The 22,517-nt window shown below is 45.7% G+C and overlaps 1 protein-coding gene across 5 annotated transcripts in view; it reads left to right on the plus strand.

Annotated features, from left to right (window-relative positions):
• Positions 1 to 22,225, plus strand: part of LOC142591182 (sodium-coupled monocarboxylate transporter 1-like) — a 133,127-nt gene extending 110,902 nt beyond the window's left edge. For 2 of the 5 annotated variants that reach the window (XM_075703547.1, XM_075703548.1), the window contains 2 exons: positions 1,140 to 1,240; positions 1,333 to 1,498. In XM_075703547.1, coding sequence (XP_075559662.1) covers positions 1,140 to 1,240; positions 1,333 to 1,419 — 188 coding nt within the window. In that variant the 3' untranslated portion in view covers positions 1,420 to 1,498. Of the gene's footprint in view, positions 1 to 1,120; positions 1,241 to 1,332; positions 1,499 to 21,910 lie in introns of those variants that run through there. The other 3 variants (XR_012830378.1, XR_012830379.1, XM_075703549.1) reach the window with 3 other exon arrangements.
• The last annotated feature ends 292 nt before the right edge of the window (positions 22,226 to 22,517 follow it).

Below are 22,517 nucleotides of genomic sequence, written 5' to 3' on the forward strand. Positions count from 1 at the left end.
CCACTTCCTTCGACACTACAACTGCTGCTGCTGCTGTTGTACGGCACAGTACGTAGGGGGGCTTTACCGTATGTATAATGTACACGGCAAGGCCGCAGCATAGGAGTCTACTAGACATCTCCAATGACAGCTCCCTAGGCGTCGCCACAATGCCTGTGCGACTCCCTGGCCATTTCCACAATGCCATCTGAAAGGTTGTAATTACCCATTGCAGAAGTATCGCAGAAGCTGCAGTAGTTAGTAGCATTAAAGCTCCGCTCCGTCAAGACTATAATAGACAAGCAAAGCAGCACTTCAGCTACAATGCGATGCGCCATGCGAAACAATGCCAGTGATAACCTTCTCACAGGCTACGAAGTATAGTGAACAACAACGCCACAACAAACGAGTCTCGCTGTGTGTTCTGTGCACTGCGTATGCATACGCAAGTGCAGTATGCAAGGTAGCATTTACCATGACTTCACGATTGTCGCATGTCGTCAACCATCACCGCCAAATATTCCCAATCAATGAAAAGAGCGCAGAAAGCTTCGCGCACATCGATCCCTGCAGGTTTTAAGATTTGCATAATTAGTTTCAATTATTGATGTCTGTAGAATACTAACACGCAGACATGGTACGTCATTTGTGTGATGTGTACTCAGATGACTCTTTCTTGGTTTATTTTATCAGTAATCTGAGTGCTGGTGCACTGACCTTGAGCCGCCATTAGTGCGTTTGTCGCAGGGTATCGAACTCTTTCAAGTCACGTTTCAGGTTCTTATTCTGAGCTCTCATTTCCGTGTAGTGTCAAGAGAAACGATGGGCTACAAAGATAAAATGGGCTAATAGCGGCCCACTATTCATGTTCGAAATGCAACTGAAATCCAAGAGAAGGGGAGGGGGGGCGGCAAGTGCTTGCCTTGCTTTATATAGTACACTAATTTACGTGTTTGGCAGTTACATAAACGTGCACGCTAACCCAGACATCTTTGTTTTACCTGTGGTTGTTGATGAGGGTCCCTTGCTTTGTTATGTTCTCTACATGGCTGATTTGAAAGACGGTGATCGTCACCCTACGGCACATTTCGCCTGTAGTTTATGTGAACTATAGGACCATCGAGCGAAATAATTCTCGTAGAAATGCCTAATTATTCTAGGAGAAATATGGAGTAAAAACGAGCAACCGGAGTTATGCAGTGATTTACTCGTGAGAATATGGCGGAAACGGACGCACCTCAAGGACGAATCGCCACTTGAGGTAAGCATTTTAGTAACATGTAGTCCTTGATTAAATTAACAATATTTACATCAGTGAAATTATTTCGCCTCATAATTGCTTTACACTTGCAGAATATGAAGACACCAAATTTGGACAAACACAAGTGTAACTCAGAAGTTGAAGACCTGCTAATGGCTGCAGAAGAGAGCCACGCATAGGCAAATTTATTTACATAAAAAAGCCACTCAGGAAGACGAACAACAATGCACATTTTCATTTGTCAATAAAATGACGTGCCCGAAGAATGATACGCTTTTTAAAAAAATTGTTGTTCATATTCATTTGCAAGAATGGCTCCGGGACCTGTCTGGAAACGACGGAGGCGACGAGATGCGACGGAGTAAGTGCGTGTTTTAAGGCAAAAAGACCACAGTAATACCGCATGTCGAAACGCTTGCATTAAGCAGTAAAGCAGTGCCGTCTTCTACATCAATCCATGCATGAATCTGAACGAAGAGATGCAGGAAAGCACACGTGTCACATGGCATGTGCGGCACGCTCTCGAATATAGGCACTCACTACTGTGAGGGGGCCCATCACAATAGTCCACACTCTATTTTAGCGGGCCCCTCAATGATATATGCAAGGGGCCTATCTTTATGCCATCGCATGGTACATGCGCCGAGTTTTGCTAGCCACTGGAGGGGGGGAGGGTGGGGTCTCTGTGGTGCGCGCAATAACAACGTTATAACGCGACCATTATTCACTGGTCTGCGGCTGCTAAAGCAGCGTCTACCTCAGGCCTCCACCCACCTTCTCTTCAACTACGCAACGGGTAATTTCGCTCCCCTTTGCAGAAGCCCTCCATGTCAGGCGTGGTGGTGACGCAAAACTCAAGATAACAAGCAGAGCAGAAGTGAAACGGAAGAACAAAAATAATGCGGCAACCTCGAAAAATAATTCAGCGGGTACAATCGAACCCAGGACCATACAAACACGAGCGAGAACCATGAGCAACAAACATAGGTTCCGGATCGGCTGCTGTTACCTGTCAATATAGTGTTATGGGTATAGTGAGGGGCCACTTCCGTATAGTCAGTTCTCAAAATATAAAATGTAGGACTAGCGGACGCACTCTCTCTGCTGTCAAGGCCTTGTCCGTCTTTGACCACTAAACCGGCCCCGTCTTGCGAAAACGCGATCGCGTTTACACTGCATTCGCTCGCTCGTTTTCAATGACTAGGGAAATTCAAGGACCATAAAATCTGTGAACGCGGTTGGCTCCTTTCTACAAGCTGTAACAAAAGAACCAATTTTCCTTTGCTTTCAATTTTCATCAAAAGCCACCCGGTGACTCTGGTATAACATGGGGCAGGCACGTCCCATGAGGCCGTCCCAGACGGAGGCATGATTCGCTGCTTCACAGACGTTCGCCCGGCTCGCTGGGCGTAGACAAAAGTTTTACTCTTGAGCTCCTACGCACACTACATGATTTCGATATTCACTTTTTTTCACTTGCACCAGTATGAGATATCTCATATTTTCACCGCCTAATGCTAAGCTACTCTGCCGATTAAGAATTCACGCGGAGGCAAATTATTGAGCAGATCTTTATTTCCACATCCATCCGCTTACAGTGCTTCTGCAACCGTGTACTCGAGGTCACACGTTCGATCCCGACAACGAGCTTCCTTTTTTTTACGGCGACAGAGTTAGAAGCTGGAAATGTTATAAAAATCATGAGCCATTCCTCTCTGTCAAGGTGGATGGAAGGAGGAAGGTGAAAGAAGGGTGAAGGAAGTGGTGAAAGAAGGTGAAGAAAGGGTGAATGAAGTGAACGAAGGAGGAGCACAAGACACAGAGGTGAAACAGAATTTTGGGCAAAGGTACGAACTCATTTATTTTCTTGATGGGTGGTCATCGCGACATAAAGTATGCACGAAGATTTATTGTCTTGATCGGTGGCCATTATTCGACTCACAACTCGAACCCATTCTTTGATCATTTCAAATCGATGCACGTGTGCAGCTGGTTGGTTGGTTGGTTGGGCCGGATCAGTGCAGCATCGCAAGCGATAAGTCTGCAACACGAAACCCGTAAAGCACTCCCTTTTCGGGCCCAACTCACGCACATTCAAATCTCCTAGCAACAATCACAGGGGTAGTGTCATCGCAACTAACCCACGCGAAGTGAGGAGCCATGAGCCTTACGGGGCTATGAGCCATTGCATTTTTTGCTTGCTTAAGGGTGTATGAGCCATTGCTTAGGGGTGTATGAATCATTGATCATGACACTTTTCGACATGGTGTTCTCTATGTTGTATGCGTGATTAGAAGGAATCTAAGTACTGTCCAATCTAAGTACTCTCCAATCTAAGTACTCTCCAATCTAAGTACTCTCCAATGCTATTCACAGGAGATATTCAGAGACCTGGATTGGGAAGAATTGGGGATAAGAGTTAATGGAGAATACTTTAGTAACTTGTGATTCGCTGATGATATTGCCTTGCTTAGTAACTCGGGGAACCAACTGCAATGCATGCTCACTGACCTGCAGAGGAAAAGCAGAAGGGTGGGTCTAAAGTTAATCTGCAGAAAACTAAAGTAATTTTTAACAGTCCCGGATGAGAACAGCAGTTTACGATAGGTAGCGAGGCACTGGAAGTGTGAAGTGAATACATCTACTTAGGACAGGTAGTGACTGCGGATCCGCATCATGAGACTGAAATGATCAGAAGAATAAGAATGGGCTGGGGTGCGTTTGACAGGCATTCTCAGATCATGAACAGCTGGTTGCCATTATCCCTCAAGAGAAAAGTTTATATCAGCTGTGTCTTAACAGTACTCACGTACGGGGCAGAAACCTGGAGGCTTACGAAAAGGGTTCTACTTAGATTGAGGACGACGCAATGAGCTATGGAAAGAAGAATGATAGGTGTAACGTTAAGGGATAAGAAAAGAGCAGATTGGGTGAGGGAACAAATGCGAGTTAATGATATCTTAGTTGAAATCAAGAAAAAGAAATGGGTATGGGCAGGACACGTAATTAGGAGGGAAGATAACCGATGGTCATTAAGGGTTACGACTGGGTTCCAAGGGAAGGGTAGCGTAGCACAGGGCAGCAGAAGGTTAGGTGGGCGGATGAGATTAAGAAGTTTGCAGGGACAACATGGCACAATTAGTGCATGACCGGGGTAGTTGGAGAAGTATGGGATAGGCCTTTGCCCTGCAGTAGGAGTAACCAGGCTGATGATGATGATAATGCTGAAGTACTGTTCGCTTCACTTGGCTGAGTGATTGTAGCCTCTGCCTTATGGGGCTATGAGCCATTGCATTTTCGGTTGCTTACGGAGGTATGAGACATTGATGATAATAGTTTTTGTACCGGGAGAATAAAATGCACGGAACCCTAGCCACATCGTGTCTAGCTTTTCTGGACGCGAGCGGTTAGTTCGTGCGAGTGCGACCACGTGGCGTACTGACCTTAAGCTTTTCAAACTTCCCGCGGTGACGCGTGATAACGTCAACAAAAAAAAAATAAAGTAATTAAAACGTATCTCTGCGCATTGAACTTCCCCACAATGCTTATCCCGCCGTTATCAGTGTTCTTGATAAAGCGCAACCGCTTGTCACCTGGAAATGACTTATCATCCTAAGAGCGTTTAGTCTCGACGAGCGATTGATTCTGGGCTTTTGATACGGTTTTTTTTTCTTCTTCTTTTCCTTTTTTATCTTTTTGATGCCACAGAGTAAAAACGCTGTGCTAACCGTCAGAAGCACTCCGTGGCAGCCTTTCTTCAATCGGTACACATTGTTAATGTCCGAATATCGCACTGCGTCTACGAGAGACGCAGTCATGGACGGATTTTGATTTTGACCTGTTGATTTCGTTAAGGTGCCCCCAGTAATTTCGCTAGCGACTTTTCTATCCGCACTCATGGGCTGCCGCCGCAGCTGCAAACTCCCAAGTTAGCGTCACATCGAGCTTTACTCCTGGCCGCTCGCCATCACCCCCTGCAGGAGCAGTTACCACGTAAGACATGCTGGTACCACGGCTAGTCAGCTGGTATACTCCCCGGGTAAACGGGAATTCTGTCACGAGCGCCAATTTCTCCCCTAGTGCTTGGTAAGCCAAACTCCGCGAGGAAAAGCAAAGAAAAAAATGAAGTATTCTTTCATGCAAGCGGTGTTGCAACGTCAAAACCACTTTCAATAATTTTTTTCAGATTGTTTTGTGCTTTGAGATCTCGTTTTCAACAGCCTTCGGCTTCTAAGTTTCTTTTCTTACAACATACGTGCAACGTATTTGTGTGAAAACATATTATCTGTTCAAGGTGCGCGAGCCAGCGTGTCATGCCGCGCGAGAATTTTGCGTCGGCAAAACATAAACAGGCTTCAAATGCGATTTATTCACTTTTTATTAGCAACCTATATCACAGTAAGGTATTCAATATACAAAACAATAATGCAGAGCTGATTATCTAATTAATCAGTACAAAATGGCGTATTATGTACTTCGGTCGTGCATAAGTAGGACAGCTTCCTACGATTTGTCGGACAAGAAATTGCCACAGAGGTCGTTTTTGTTTGCTGTGCACAACAACAGTCTACTAAAGTAATTTTTGTGGCAACAGTTATTTGTAAATAATAAAAAGATTATCAAGAGCAACAGATCCACATTTCTCGCATACCTTTAAAAAGAACTTCCTTTTTCATTTCATAGATGGGTAAACTTGTTAGTCCAGAAAACTTGCCAAACCTAGTCAATTTTTGGCATAGCCCTCCCTGTAGTATTGTGCCGATAGGCATGTAGCAAATAATATTGAATATGTGTATAGTTTTTCATATGTAGTTTTGTTTCGCAATAGATCTGGGAGCACTAGAGCTCCGTTCAGATCTGTAACACCGCGAACATGGTATCAATACGAAATCCTCGCGAGCATTTTGCAGACATTCTTAAAATTTGCAATGCACTTCGTTTGTTCTATTGTCATCTAGGCATAAATGGCACATTTCCAAGACAATAATAGCAAATAACGTCATATTTGCATCACTTCGTGAGGGCGAAGTGTTGCACAAATATATTATTGAATGGGTAGCTTTGGAACATGGAGAAATATTGTTAAGAGCAACGCAAGTCGGCTGCATTCAATGAACCAGGCAACATTCTCAGAACAATTACTTTTTAATGATTTTCAAGAATTTCTTCTAATACGTCCCAATGTACATTATGCACATTCTTTAACAAAACCCATAGGTTGTTTTGCGCGACATCTGTGAAGGGTAGGAAATGTATCAGACCTATGTTACGAGTTTTATCATCGGCTGGAAGTCTTCGTCATGAGAATTTCGGTGTCGACACAAGAAAGAGCCGAAAGTGTTTGCACTTTTCTAGAACACTCGTTTCTGGCAGAGCATGCTTTCTTTGCTTATTATGATTATTCGTGGTTTTACCGAAAGGAGCCTTACCCCACCCTCCACCTACGTCTGTCATATTAATGAAAACACTGAAGTCAAGGGTGTCGAGCGACATCAGTGCTTGTACAACTTTACTGAAGTAAGCTCAAGAAGATTCTAGTATCCCAAGATCCATGTATGGTAGCTCAATAATAATAATCTTTAAAGAGGAGGGGCAAGTGTGGGAGCAATGATTGCCTGCAGAAAGAACACGGTTCACGACGTTTATGCAAATATTGACATATGCCGGAATATTTGCTAAGTATAGACTAATCAGGAGGTCGCTCTAAGAACTTTCGGAATTACAAAAATAATAAAATATCAATAAGAATATGTTTCGTAATTTTCAAGCATCTGGAGCTTTCTTTTTGCAGCGGACTTTCTCTATACTTGGTTGGTATTATATTTGGGTGCAAGATTTCAAGTGGAAGTATGCCTCCATAAGTCAATAAGCAAATTCCAAGTTTTAGTGCTGCTATATATTCATGTAACATCTTGAGCATTGCTGGTTTCTGAACAGTTGGTCGAGAATATAAGGCATCACTTTTTAGAGCTAGTTTTTTTTTCACCGATGAAAGTTGCTGATTCATCTTTTTATGGATACGTAATTGAGCGTTTTATGTCATTTAGCTTCATTTGTGTGCAAAATACCCATAAGAATCAATCCAACTTCCCATAGTTTAAAGCAGCTGGACAACAAAGCATTGGAATTATTTCTACGGATAAATTTCTGCTATAAAGCGGCAAACCAAGCGTAGGGAGAACATGGAAGACCGTGGGAAGAACTTTCTTTGCCATATCGTATGTTGAAGCGCCAAGCGCGGCGCGATTTTTTACGAACATGAATTCGCTCGTTGTCAGGGAAAACTATTCGGCTTTTTGGTTTACCCTATAATTGGGAACCTCGCGCACCTCAGGCGAGCAAGCGATAAGCAGAAATTGGCAAGCAGGCGGAGCAAATTTCGCTGCGTAACGTCACAGGGCACCCAGTGCCGTAGCAAACGACCCGGAAAAGACAGCGTTCGCCGTGCTCATGGCACACGCTCCTTGCCGTGACAAGTGGTTTCTGTACGAAAATTATGAACTGCAGAAGGACAGATTCGCCACCACTAATAACTTGCTTTCCTTCTCTGCATCGATGAGGGACAGCTTTTTCACACGAATAGTCGGCGCAGCTGAGCAGGACGGTCCTCTTTTGGGCGGGTCGGAGAGGACCCTTTCTGTGAAGGGGTCCGAACAGAGGCGGTAGCCGTGGTACACATACTCGCAACATACTCGCATGCGAGCACCTCCGCCCCCCCCTCCACCCCAAGGAATCCTCATTCAGCGTAATTTCGTCATACGTCACGTGTCAAAAATGAGCGAAATACCGTGTTTTCATAATTCAAGAATACCTAAAAGTGAAACTAAAGTTGAGAGTACGAAGACGCGGTGAAAAAATAATGTTCTAGGCACAGATTGAAAAGTGAAGCGAACCTACGTCCTCATATAGCTAACTGGAACTTGTTCTTGTAATTCAAAACGGAAACGGTGACTGCTATGTAATTGAATTCTTTCGAGTTCCGCCGTGTTCATGAACTTTCAAAGGTGGTTATGTCAAACAACCAAAAAACAAAAAATTATCACTGGAATGCTCTCCAGTGTAACTAGCTTGTGCAGCAAGCATACAAGTACCTTGCGCAGATAGAAAATGCAAGTTTTCTATTCGTGCAAAAAATGAATAGCAACAGCTAACATACGCCGAAGCAAAATTTCCGTCTTTGCGTAAGCTAGCATCAGTCGGCCCATGTGCAACTGTCAACAAGCAGCTTCAGTTTCTTACCACAGCGCAGGAAAATGTGCCGCGCTAAACCAAAAAAGGATACTCACTTGCAAATAACAGCAGATCTTTCATTTAGGCCCTGCACCTAGTTTCGTAAGCACAGCACTTGTTTCTTCATAACGATTGCAGAAAAATTGCGCTTACCTCCAGACTGCTGGGAAGCGAAAAAAAATCGCCTTGCTGTTCCTCCACGAGTCGCCACAACACACAGTCACGCAGCATGCCCTGTGCCATTACCTCAGTTTTTCCTACATTGCCGGAACGTTCGATGAGAAAAAAGAAAGTTTAACTGCAGAGCGTAGGAAAAAGCGTGCACGTGCATAAAAAGCCGCTGGAGCAGACGAAGAGGATCGCATCCGAAGTGATAAGAGGGAAAGCGCCACCCGTGGGCGCAACAAATGAAGCGGTCATATAAACATATTGTCACGTGGTGGTGACGTTGAAGAACACAGTAGCAAATACTCTGAAAGACAAAACTAACCTTTATTGGGCGAACCTGTGCCCACAAAAACGGGCTACACTTATAGCACGACGATAGCGGCCAACACGGTCGGCGATCGTCGAAAATCTGATCAGCGGGTCAAGTGCGTCGGCTTTTATACAGCAGTCATCGAATGTTCCAGACTAATCGTTGGGACCCGCATGCCTTCCACAAAGTTCTACAACATTCGAGTCACTCGAAGAAATCAGATAACACAAGGTTCGGCGACAACAGACAGCGGATAGAAGCATCGATAACTTTCCAGAAACTTCGGATACATGCAGACGCGTCCCGCGCTGTGCGATAACATTTGTTAGGCGGCGAAACGTGGTCGCCCGTTAAATATAAGTACACGTGTCAATATAAGACGCCACAAAAGAAAATTGCCAAAAGCGCATTTGAGTTCTACAAGTAATTGCGCGACTTCACTTTATCGTTATGTAGTCTGAATAGATAGAGCCACATGTGCCAAAGTTACTGAATTTTCCTTTAGCTACCAGTGTCATGGTCACGCTTCAATACGAATACTAAAACACGCCTCACTGTCCACCCGCTGCTGGTACTGGGAATGAGCGTAGCCCTGCCCACTTCACTGCACCTTGCACCTTGAATGTTGAACTTGCTTTCACCGTTGCGCATCCCTCTTTCTATGTCACCATCATCCCTCATCAGACTTTAATGTCTTCGTTCTCCCTCTCCCTGTGCAGAGTAGCATGCTAGAGTGCGTTTCTTCAGCAAGACCGCTCTGCCTTCTTTTAAATAAATTATCTCTCCCCCTCTCTCTCTCTCTCGGTTTAATTTTAATGCGATTAACATTCTTTGCCTATCTATCTATCTATCTATCTATCTATCTATCTATCTATCTATCTATCTATCTATCTATCTATCTATCTATCTATCTATCTATCTATCTATCTATCTATCTATCCTCTGACGTTGAATAAGTCGCCCAACTTGTCTACCAGCTTCGGCACTAGGTATGTGCTCGTCGTGGTGAAGCTATTGACGTTCTTCGAACTCCCTTATCTGACTATCCTCTTGCCATCGTCATCACGCCTTCTACGCCGACCCATTCGATCGAGTTTTCTAACGGCTTGGACTACTAGGAATGTGCTTGCAGCCGTGCTGCCATCGTGATTCCGCCGTGGTGGTCGCACTGTCGCCGCACTACCTTTGTAGCATGGCGTCGCCATCGTCGTCGCACAGTCTTCGTGCATCGGTTCTCCCACCACCTTGCCATTGCGGTCGTTCTATCGTTGTCACTCCAGCTTTGCCATTTGGTTGTCGTCACACATTCGTCATCACACCATCTATTTCATGCAGTCTTCCTGACAAAGTCGTTGTCACACCATTTTCTTCATAAACTAGTCTCTTCATTCCTTGGTCTCCACACCATTTTCATGCCATCCTCGGCCTTGCATAGTCGTTGTACAGTTGTCATGCAATAGTGGATATACCGTAGCCGTAATGCGGTCACGGTCGTTCAGTCGTCGCTTTTCTAGTTGCGTCATCAGACACTCGCCAAGCTGTCGTAATCGCACAGTCGTCGTCAAATCATTGTCGTCATGCCATCGTCGCGGAGCTGCAGTTTTACCTTCGTCATCAGTAACGTCATCCCATAATCGGTATGCCGTCGTCGTCAGAACAGCTGTCTGGCTCCATCAGCGTTTGTCCTTCGTCATTCTATTGTAATTATGCGGTAATCCCTGAATAGTAACTATGCCGCCATTGCCATGCTATCTTACTCATTGAGTGATCGTCAGAAAGCTGCTATCATGTATCCGTAGTCGTACCGCTGTCGTCATGTAGTCGTCGTCTTGCCATTGTCATCATTCCAACTTCATCCAACTCTCGACATGCAGTCGTCGTCACGCCATTGTTATCACACACCCATCGTCATCACCCTGTTCTCGCACTATTGTCATGCCATTCAAGTCATTGCACCATCGTCAGACATTGATCGTTATTTGGTCGTTGTCATCATCGTGCTGCCGTCTTGGTCGTTCCATCGTCGTCATTTCAACTTCATCCGACTCTCGTCGTGCCTCTATGGGCATGAAATCTGTTTTACGCTCGTCATACCATTGTCGTGATGCCATCGTCGCCACGGCGTCGTTCTACCATTGTAGTCACTTCAGTAAATTTATACCATTGTTGTCGTGCCATTGTCGTACCATCTTCATCGATAGATCGCAGTCAATCTTCGTCATTCCTCGTTATTATTCATCAGACAGTGGCTATGGTGCAGCCGTTGTTATACCGTCAACGTGATGCCGTTGAAGTAGGGCTATGTTGTCATTGCAGCTTCGTCATCCTGTTCTCGTCACACCATCGCAGTAATACATTCATGTCATCATGTTGTCTTCGTGCCATGTGCATCAGGGTATCATTGTTATACTGTCTTTGTCCTTCCATCCGCCTTATTCTATCGTCGTCGTACAATCGTAGTCATGCCGTCATGCACGTGAGAGACTTTGCCAAACAAGTAGCATAACAAAGTGGGAGGATAAAAAGCAGCGAAAGTCTCATAACGACCACTGAGGATGTTAATGAAACGTGAATTGTGGAATAAGGTGTGCGGCTACATTGCTCGAATGCAAAATGCATTATTTGCTGAGGGTAATCCAGAGAGGAGTTGTGCCATAATTTCTTCTTCCACCTGGGGTCCTGCAATGTGTGGTTAAATCCAAGAACAGGAAGGTGTTTGCATTACGCCCACATCATAATGCTGCTGCCGCCCCAACGGAAACAATCATGTGGCCTCGTGCTTAGCAACGCAACGTTATACCTACTAGGCTACCGCAGCGGGCATCAAAACGATCACCTTTGCCCATGCGTCATTTTCGTTACGCACATGGCAACTGTCGTTGTGAAGTCCTCGCCATAAAAAGATCTCCTCAACCTCAGCTTCCCTGTCACCCGCGAGTAACGAGGTAGAAAAACTTCCTTGGAAGAGGCAAAGAAAGCTTCGTTTATTAAAAGCACTGTCTCAGCAGGTGCTTAGATTCAGCAAGGGCAGCTATGCCGCCAGCGACCAAATACATGTGACGCAAATGTATCACACAAAGTGCTGGGCTATAGAGAATGTTTTTTTTTGCTCTAGTGTAGTTCATCAAAGTGGAATCACAAGACATGAATAGTACTCAAAAAGCAAGAAAGCTCCGACAGTGATTTAAGAACATTGAACCAACATAGCAAAAAAATCAATGTAAATCACTGCGCTATTATCGAGGAAAATCATGTCAAATGCTTTTATAATCGAAAATAAATACATTTAAGCTACCTAAAATAACTCCGGGCTGAGGGAAACCGACTGTCAAAGCTAAATATTCTGGACCAGGTTTCATGTTTGCTTTCTTTTTCTAGATAATCCAGCTTTATGCGTAACCGGTAGCTCTCCATGACCATTAGCATCTTTACGGGGTGTTGTCAAAAAAAGGTTCATATAGAACATTTACGCTACCGCAGCGAGTGATGCCACAATAAATACGGCGGCAGGGACACAGCTTGTCTTTTTTTCTCGTCGGCTAGCGGTGGCGTAGAGGTAGAACACCCGCCTCGCGTGCAAGAGGTCCGTGGTTCGAATCCCGGTGCCGGCAATTTTCCACCGGATTAAAAAAAAATCCGCGTGTTGATAAAATTGCACAAACAGGCCTGGAGTGTGGCCTGATCCCGGTGACCAGAACCGGTAACGCACTCCCTCACCAGAGCAGGATTGGCCACCCTGGTGCAGTACTTGGCCACAACCTCCTATGAACACAACAATCAAACCCCGGCCCTAAGTCCCCAGCAGCTGCGAAGCAACTGACCACGGCGGCGGTCAGACCTGCGACGCAGCAGAGGGTGCTAAGAATCACTGGCTCCGGCCAGGCCGCCATTGGAATATGAACCTGGCAACGTTTAACGCTAGAACGTTATCTAGTGAGGCGAGTCTAGCAGTGCTATTGGAGGAATTAGAGGGCAGTAAATGGGATATAATAGGGCTCAGTGAAGTTAGGAGGCCGAAAGAAGCATATGCAGTGCTAAATAGCGGGCACGTCCTGTGCTACCGGGGCTTAGCGGATAGAAGAGAACTAGGAGTCGAATTCCTGATTAATAAGAATATAGCTCGTAACATACAGGAATTCTATAGCATTAACGAGAGGGTGGCAGGTCTTGTTGTGAAACTTAATAAGAGTTACAAAATGAAGATTGTACAGGTATACGCCCCTACATCCAGTCATGATGATCAGGAAGTTGAAAGCTTCTATGAAGACGTGGAATCGGCGGTGGGGAGAGTGAAAACCAAATACACTATACTAATGGGCGACTTTAATGCCAAGGTAGGCAAGAAGCAGGCTGGAGACAAGGCAGTAGGGGAATATGGCATAGGCACTAGGAAGAACGCTAACGCTAATCTTGGAAGAACGCTAACATAATCCTAATCCATAAGAAAGGGGACGCCAAAGACTTGAAAAATTATAGACCGATCAGCTTACTGTGCGTTGCCTACAAAGTATTTACTAAGGGAATTGCAAATAGAATCAGGAACACCTTAGACTTCTGTCAACCAAAGGACCAGGCAGGATTCCGTAAAGGCTATTCAACAATAGACCATATTCACACTATCAATCAAGTGATAGAGAAATGTGCAGACTATAAGCAACCGTTGTATATCATCATCATCATCATCAGCCTGGTTACGCCCACTGCAGGGCAAAGGCCTCTCCCATACTTCTCCAACAACCCCGGTCATGTACTAATTGTGGCCATGCCGTCCCTGCAAACTTCTTAATCTCATCCGCCCACCTGACTTTCTGCCGCCCCCTGCTACGCTTCCCTTCCCTTGGGATCCAGTCCGTAACCCTTAATGACCATCGGTTATCTTTCCTCCTCATTACATGTCCTGCCCATGCCCATTTCTTTTTCTTGATTTCAACTAAGATGTCATTAACTCGCGTTTGTTCCCTCACCCAATCTGCTCTTTTCTTATCCCTTAACGTTACACCTATCATTCTTCTTTCCATAGCTCGTTGCGTCGTCCTCAATTTGAGTAGAACCCTTTTCGTAAGCCTCCAGGTTTCTGCCCCGTAGGTGAGTACTGGTAAGACACAGCTATTATATACTTTTCTCTTGAGGGATAATGGCAACCTGCTGTTCATGATTTGGGAATGCCTGCCAAACGCACTCCAGCCCATTCTTATTCTTCTGATTATTTCAAAAATCAGAATTCGTCTGATTATTTCTGAAATAACTAGAAATTAATAACCTCTCATTTAATTTTACCATCGCGATTAGGTTGCAATAAGGCCGGTCATATTCAGCTTTTCCGGACACGTAGCAACTAGCACCCCCAGCAGCCATGGCACGAAGCTAGCAAGTTTTCAATAGCACGAGCGGATTTCTTGCGAATAATTGAAGCTGCAGGTCAATTGTTGAAAAAGCAATTGGCAGACGTGCCTTAGAAAGCAATACACACGACACAAATGCAGTGGTCTCGCTGTGAAATGCTACAATTTTATTCCTAGAGTGGTTACAGGTTCAGCCATGGCAGCCTATGGAAACTCGAAAATTTGTACTCAATTTGTGAAGCAGACGATTTTCGAGATTTTGTACATGATTGTTGGTTAAGATCGCGCACTGGAATCCGCTCGTAAGTGTCAAGCTAGGCCGTTCAAGTCTGCGTCAAAGCTGCAGAATTATGAGTTGCCACCTGCTCCGAGTTTCACCGGACCGAATTACAAATTAAAGGGGAGGTTTCCGGACTTGCCATAGTTTCTGGCTCGACCATAGTTCCTCGGAACAGCTTCTCTGAGTAATGCACCATGATATGAATGGCTCGGTCCGCATTGTTTCTAGAATGAAGTCCAGGTTCGAGAACTCCAGGTAATGAAAATTAATCCAACTCCCTCTACTAAGCGTAGCTCATGGCGTAATTGAATCTCATCATCATCATAAATCCAAGTTTATGTAGGACAAAGGCCGCTCCCAGAGTAAAGCGTTGGTTCGGCATGGTTGGTAATCCATACTAGGTACAGTTTGAGCCACCGATCTCCCAATGATCTGCAATTACCCCTGTCTTGTGCTAGCCGATTCCAACTTGCGCATGCGAATTTCATAATTTCATGAGCTACCTAATTTTATGCCATCCTCGACTACACTTACCTTCCCTTGGCACCCATTCTGTAACTCTTATGGTCCACCGGTTATCGCCCCTACGCACTACATGGCCTGCCCAGTTTCATGTTTTTCTTCAAATGTCAACCAGAATTTCGGCGATCCTAGTTTGCGCTCCTATGCAAAGCGATCGCGCCCTGCGCCTTGACGTTACGCCTACCATATTTAGTTTCATCACTCTGTGCGGTCCTCACCTTGTTCTTGAGCTTCGTTGTTAACACCCAAGTTTCTGCGCCATATGTTAGCACGGGCAGAATGCAATGATTGTACCTTTTTTTGAACCACCATGGCGTATTCCAGTCATGCTCTCGTAATCCCTGCCGTATGCACTCCAACGCGTTTTTATTTGTCGGTAAACTTCGCTTTCTTGATCAGCATCTCCTGTGGGTAAATGACCTAGATAAACGTGCTCCTTTACAGATTGTAGAGGCTGACTGGCGATCAAGGATCCTTATTTTCTAGCCAGGCAATGGAACGTCACCTTTGTCTTATGCAGATATATCTTCAACCCTACTCTTACTGTTTCTTGTTTATGGTCCACCATTTGGCTCAGCAACACCCCAGTGTTACTGAGCTAGACAGTGCCATCTGTAAACCAAAAGTTGTTGGAATATACGCGTTCGATCCTCACTCAGGCATTTCCAGTGTAATAGCTTGAATACTTCTAAGCGTTCACTGAATAGCATAGGTGAGATTGTGCTTTCTTGCTTGACCCATTTCCTGATATGTATATTTCTACTTTTCTTTTGACGAAACAAAGTTGCTGTTGAATCTTTGTAGATATTTTCGATGACGTCCACTTCTGCCTGCTGTACTCCATTATTGCGCCGTGCCTCGATGATTGTTGGTACCTGCACTTAATCAAATTCCTTCTGATAATCTATGAAAGTCATACAGTGAGCTTGATTGTACTGCGCGGAGTTTTCAGTTGCCTGATTGATGACATGGATGCGATTCATCCTAAAATACACCGCACAGAAGCCAGCCTGTTCTGTTTGTTGATTGCATTCAAGGGTTGCCCTGATTTTGTTGAAAAATATTTCGGTGAATATTATACAACACTGAAAAAAAGCTGTGCGCCTACAAATGTTCAGTTCTTACCTTCTCCCTTGTTCCCGAGACATGTCTCCCAAGGCCTTTACAATTTTATCAGTAGTTATAGAATGATCCTCTGTATCCTGTTCATGAATACTGCCAATGAAAGGTGCGTGGCTGCTCTGGGTGCTTTGCAGGTCAGTATAGAAATATTCTGCTCCTTTTATTGAAAGCGCGAAATTGGTGATGACGTTTCCCTGCTTATCTTTCACTGCGTACATCATGCCCTGTACACGCGAAGTTTTCTCGTTAATTTGATGCGGCGCTCATGTTTTATGACTTCATCAATCTTTGCGACATTGTAATTTCAAGTATCGCTTAATTTCTTCTTGCTTATCAGTTTTAACAGTTCATTGAGTTCTACCTAGTCCGTTTAGTTAAACACTTTCATGCTTTTTCGCTTCTTTAGTATGTACTTGGTTATTCTGGAGAGTATACCTACTAGTTGCCTTGGTGACTTATCCCTGCTTGAATTGTTGCTTCTGGAATGATGCTAGTTACGGTTCCATTAATTACCTCTATGATGCCTCCATCTTGTTGTTCTAAAGCTGTACTTTTGTTTGTGAACCACAGCGTAAATTTGTCAGCTTTTAGTCTTACTGCGTTTAAGTCGGCATGTTTCTCCTCCACTAGTTTTGCTCTTTCGCTCGTAAAATTCAAAGTAATCCCAGGCCTTCGTGACCTATGGTCACTGCCTTTTGCCCTACCTTACAGTTCTACCTCCTGAGCTATGTTGGATCAAGCAAACAGTGCTAAATTCATTTTTTTATTGTTTCTCTACTAGGCCTTTTTAAGTCCACTTCTTACTGCTCGTCCTGAAGAACGTATTCATTAACAGAGTCTATTCCTTTCCGCAAATTCTACGAACATCTCTCCTTTACTGTTCCAGGAAGCGATGCCGTAGCTGCCAACTGCTGCTTCCTCAGCCCACGTTTTCCACATTTTTGCATTGAAGTCATCCATGACTACAAAAGGCAGAGTTTGCACCTTTCTCATTGCTTATTGACATCTTCTTAAAACTTTTCTATGTCTTCGTCATCATGACTGGATGTTTAAGCGTAGGCTTGTACTACCTTTAATCTGTAGCTCCTATTTATTTTTATTATGACGACTGCTATCCTCTCAAGTGACTGAACGTTGCACGCTATGTGCTTAAGGCATCCTACCCCGTTTCTTCTCATCTGAAAGACCTCTGTAGCAGAAGACATGACCGTTACCCAGCATTCTGCAAGCCTCACCACTTAGAATTCTAACTTCACTAAGGCCAGTAATACACCAGACAATGTCAGAATATCCCTCAAAGAGCCCTGGTAAGCTATCCTCACTTGAGAGGGTTCGCGTGCGAAACGTGTCCATGCTCATTTACTCATGGCTGAATGCCCAGATCCAGAGGTCCTTAGCGCCCTCTGACGCCTCGCAGATCTCACAACCGTCTTGGTCAAGCGCTCCATAGCCACTAAGGACAGATGACTACAGGTGAACTGCAAGAACTATTGCTTCTATAGGCTGTTTAAACCAATGAACCAATTAATCTATATGAGATGCAAGTGCAAAAACAGTTTCAAAGAAGACATGTATAGGGAGAGTGACGGAATAAAAGTTGTGGCGTAGTAGCCAAATACGGCGATCACCTTTCTGAAGTTTATATCAGTGTTCCATCTCACATCACGTATGACGTGAACGCCGACATGTGATATGATGCCCCTCGCTCCAACCACACTCTGTCACAACTAAAGTTCGCAAGATGCGCGCAAGCAATTTCATAGGGATGAACTTGCAGCGACCCACGTCAAGGATTATTTGAGCCATACGCCACTAGGAAGGGACGAGGTTAGTATGCAGTGACTTTGACATAAGCGTTCGTCTGTAACTATTTCGCAATAAATTACGAGAAATCATGCAGTTCACAGAGAAGGTGAACAATCGATGACTTGCACTGCCTACTGGTACATTGGTTATTAAAAACCAAGAAACATAAGTGTGATGACCCTAATATGGGGACAAAGGTTCGCGTACTCAAAAGGTTCTGATGGTTCTCTTAGGCGGAACCTCCGAGAATCCAATTGAGGACAAAGCCGTTCGTTTCGAACACACACACAAAAGTTTAATGGAACTAAAGAAGGCTAAAAAATAAATAGAAGAAAATAGCAAACATAAAAGAAACACTAAAATACACATCAAGACACACATTTGGGGCTAGTATGGAGCTAAGTATTGCGCGAGTCCGGGCTTGCCACGATGGCAGAGATACATGCGACATACGTCTAGAAGCTGCGACGCTGCGACAAGCTGGTGAAAGGAGTGGCGCCGGTCTCACCAAAGGTTGTGGTCTAAGTTGGTTGACCGGGTGACCGGAGCTGGCCAGCTCTGTCTCGGAGAAGTAAACCAGGCGGCTTGGTGGCACGAGCAGACGGCGGCGGCGTTTTGGCCGGGCAGCTGGCGTAGAACTCGGGCCCGTAGCCCGACTGTTCTCGTCGTACCCACGAGCAAAGAAGCTCCGCGGCCTTGAGCAGCCTGCGGCACGCTCGGGTAGACGCGCGACGCACAGGAACAGGTTGGCAGGAGGCTCCGGTCGGGTGTCGTCCTGGTGGCTCGGGTGCGGAACCCGACGACCCGTCTTCAACGCCCGCTCCGGTGGTTGACCTCCTCCTGTCGTCGCTTCCTGGAACTCTCCTGGCGTCTCCCCGGCGTCTCCACTGTGTCTCCCCCTTCTGCCAGCGCACCACGGTTTTTCTTCTTTCTGGCCGATTAGGCATTCTCCGATTGGCTGCCTGATGTCCCGTGGTTCTACCCAATTGGTTTACTTTTCTTCTTTTAGTTGTTTTTCTTGCGCCGCGCGTTCACGTGCCGGACGCTCTTCGGCGTTGTCGTCTTTCTCCTTCCAGCACGAAATTTGCCTTGGCGCGCGCACTCCTTGTTGTCTGCTCCCGACCGTCCCGATCACCGCACCATGCCGCGCACCACACATCACATAAGCCCCCTTTTTAACAAGTTTTTCAGATGAAAAACTGCCGCTCAGTGCGCGGCATAGTTCACACATGCTCGGAACATTACAGTCATGGTCCGTTCCCAAGAACTCACTGTACAGTTCACTGAGCACACAGATCAAAGACATTAAAGGAAAACACAATTCAAAGAACTCACAGCAAGTGAAAAATAAATGGTAGCGTCAAAGGCTATCATAATACCTTATTGAAGAAAAAAAACAATAAAGTCCAAGGTCACCTTGTCCGAGGTCACAAGTCCGAGAAAAGCCATAAGCGAAGCATCGGCTCCTTTATGTGACCCTTTCCGACATCAAGCGGTCTAGACATTTATCTTCTCGATCAGAGAACCCTGGCCAGTCCGCGATAATATTGCTCCAGGCAATAATGTCTCTGCACGGTGTCGACCAAGTCACTGTCTGCGTCCCAAGGTAGTCAACATTGTAATGTGTGGTTGCAGCATCAGTGCCAATGGTCGAACCACTCACGAGTGCATGAGAAGACAAAGGATGTACTGAATCCTAAAGCCATGAGTTGAAGTGGTACCCAGGCCTGAGCCCTCCCAAGTGCTCATAGTGTCACAAATAGTTTTTGTCTGATTCGAGGGACGCTGTAAAGACCCCTTAATACTTTTTGTGGAAACCAAACACGGTTCCACAGGAGCCCTGCCAGCTTCAGGTTCATCTTGACCATGGTGCGAACCCTCCGACGTGCTATCTTTAGCCTGTAGAAGGTGCTCGGTTCTAACTTCCTCAACCAGGCCCATGCACGGCAGCTCTGAACCGAGCACGAAGCAGTCATCGCCTGCGCTGGGTTCGCGCGGCACTGGTTGAGGTACGGAAGCAATCTGCTTCTTGTCTTGTGACCTAACCTCAGTATCTTTGCCTACAATGGCATGATCACAAGTTGTCTCTCCTTGAGACACTTCTTGCTCGCCAAGGCCTGACGTCATGTCGGAGGGAACCCTCGGGTCGCCCCTGCATTGCTGTGCTGCATCCTGAACAATGGAGCTCGTCCTTTCGGAGCAAGCATCCGCGAGTGCCTCGATGCGAACGCGCACCCTGCGAAGCTCTTCCTCCAGGCTTCCGTCTCAGTTGCCTGTTCTGCCACTCGCCTGTTGCACTCCCTCTGAGCTTTCTCGCATATTATTACCCATCTTTCTTGAACCCACCTGTTCAAGTCTGCCCCATGCAAACCCAATCGCTGGGCCACGGTGGCTAAGTCAAACAAACTAATTTCTGGCTGTTTCTTGCCCAAATATGCGCCCTCAGCTTCCGCGACTTTAAGCCGTAATTGTAAATTTCTCTCCTCCAATGCAAGTTCCTGCCTCCTAGCCTTGCGCTCCTCTGCCTGCTCTTCTCGCGCACGCGCTTCCTGCTTGTTTAACCATGTCCTCAACTCCGCATCTTCTAGCCCCATGCATTCGGCTAAGGCTAACAAGTCTCGTGTGCTAGCCATAGTTCCTAGCCGTCAGAAAAAAAAATCCGAACGAACGGCTTTGTCCTGTCGCGGACGCCAATTTGTGATGACCCTAATATGGGGACAAAGGTTCGTGTACTCAAAAGGTTCTGATGGTTCTCTTAGGCAGAGCCTCCGAGAACCCAATTGAGGACAAAGCCGTTCGTTTCGAATACACACACAAACGTTTAATGGAACAAAAGAAGGCTAAAAATAAATAGAAGAAAATAGCAAACATAAAAGAAACACTCAAATACACATGAAGACACACATTTGGGGCTAGTATGGAGCTAAGTAGTGCGCGAGTCCGGGCTTGCCACGACGGCAGAGATACATAAGAGTCTCGAAGCTGCGACGCTGCGACAAGCTGGTGAAAGGAGTGGCGCCGGTCCCACCAAAGGTCGTGGTCTAAGTTGGTTGACCGGGTGACCGGAGCTGGCCAGCTCTGTCTCGGAGAAGTAAACCAGGCGGCTTGGTGGCTGGGGTCCGGAACCCGACGGCCCGTCTTCAACGCCCGCTCCGGTGGTTGACCTCCTCCTGTCGTCGCTTCCTGGAACTCTCCTGGCGTCTCCCCGGCGTCTCCACTGTGTCTCCCCCTTCTGCCAGCGCACCTCGGTTTTTCTTCTTTCTGGCCGATTAGGCATTCTCCGATTGGCTGCCTGATGTCCCATGGTTCTACCTAATTGGTTTGCTTTTCTTCTTTTAGTTGTTCTTCTTGCGCCGCGCGTTCACGTGCCGGACGCTCTTCGGCGTTGTCGTCTTTCTCCTTCCAGCACGAAATTTGCCCTGACGCGCGCACTCCTTGCTGTCTGCTGCCGACCGTCCCGATCACCGCACCATGTCGCGCACCACACATCACAATAAGATACATAATAGTACTCCGCTGTGTATAGGCTTTATCTTTCAGGTGTTTTCTTATTTTGAGAAATAATGCAAGCAAATTTAACAGCAAAGTACTCAAAGCTACAGTATTTAAAACTCCCAACACGATTGGGAGCTTTTTGTACGGATTTTCTACATCTGGCAATACGCCACCAGCGATGGAGGGACAGTGGGAACCGCCATGACGCCGGAAGTAAAATAGGAATGAGTTCTCTTACATGGAAACGATCTCCGGAAGGCGCCTTATAGAAAGGCGTTATTGAGCACCATAAAATTGTCACTGATGAAACGTGATTTCTTGAGATTCCACAAATTTTTGACGCACTGAATGGTTGGCTGCCGCAGCCACTTTATGACGCCGAATTGCCGTTCCAGATCTCTTCACGGTTACCTTGAAGCATAAATTGCCAGAACACTGCGACGTTAGAGGCAACGCTATGTCAGACTCCGTTTTAAAGAAGGCCACTTCGACGCCGCTCCGGTTTTTTCGACAAGACAATTGTAATATTTTTCTCGTAGGTTAAACTGCGCACACAACTCGCTCCTTGAACAGACACTCATCGTAAGTATGGCGCTCTTCATAGATCTGTATTGCGCGTATAGAGTGCCCACGTGACTAAGAAAATTAAGGAAGCTGAGGGCATCCAAGGTTGGGCAACTAAGTTTGTCACTGGATGCTACTTGAAGACATTCAACGCAGGCTGTATTGAATAAACTGACATATCTTAAGCTGTTGTTTCACTATGATTGTCAGATTATCATAGCAACCCTGCGACCATTTGCTTTCCCTCTCCAGCTCTAAATATGCCGTTCTCGTAAAGCTCCTAAGTCGTGCAAACTTGTAGATTTCGCAGCATACATATCACTTACAAAGAGATAATCTGCATGTATCTTCAAGCAATTGAGCTATTGTTAAAGATGAGAGCACTCTAACTCGCTCGACAAAAAAGTGACACAACACGAAGAAACAAGTCAAGGCACG

This window comes from Dermacentor variabilis, chromosome 8, assembly GCF_050947875.1.
Source record: "Dermacentor variabilis isolate Ectoservices chromosome 8, ASM5094787v1, whole genome shotgun sequence".
NCBI classification, from domain to species: domain Eukaryota; kingdom Metazoa; phylum Arthropoda; class Arachnida; order Ixodida; family Ixodidae; genus Dermacentor; species Dermacentor variabilis.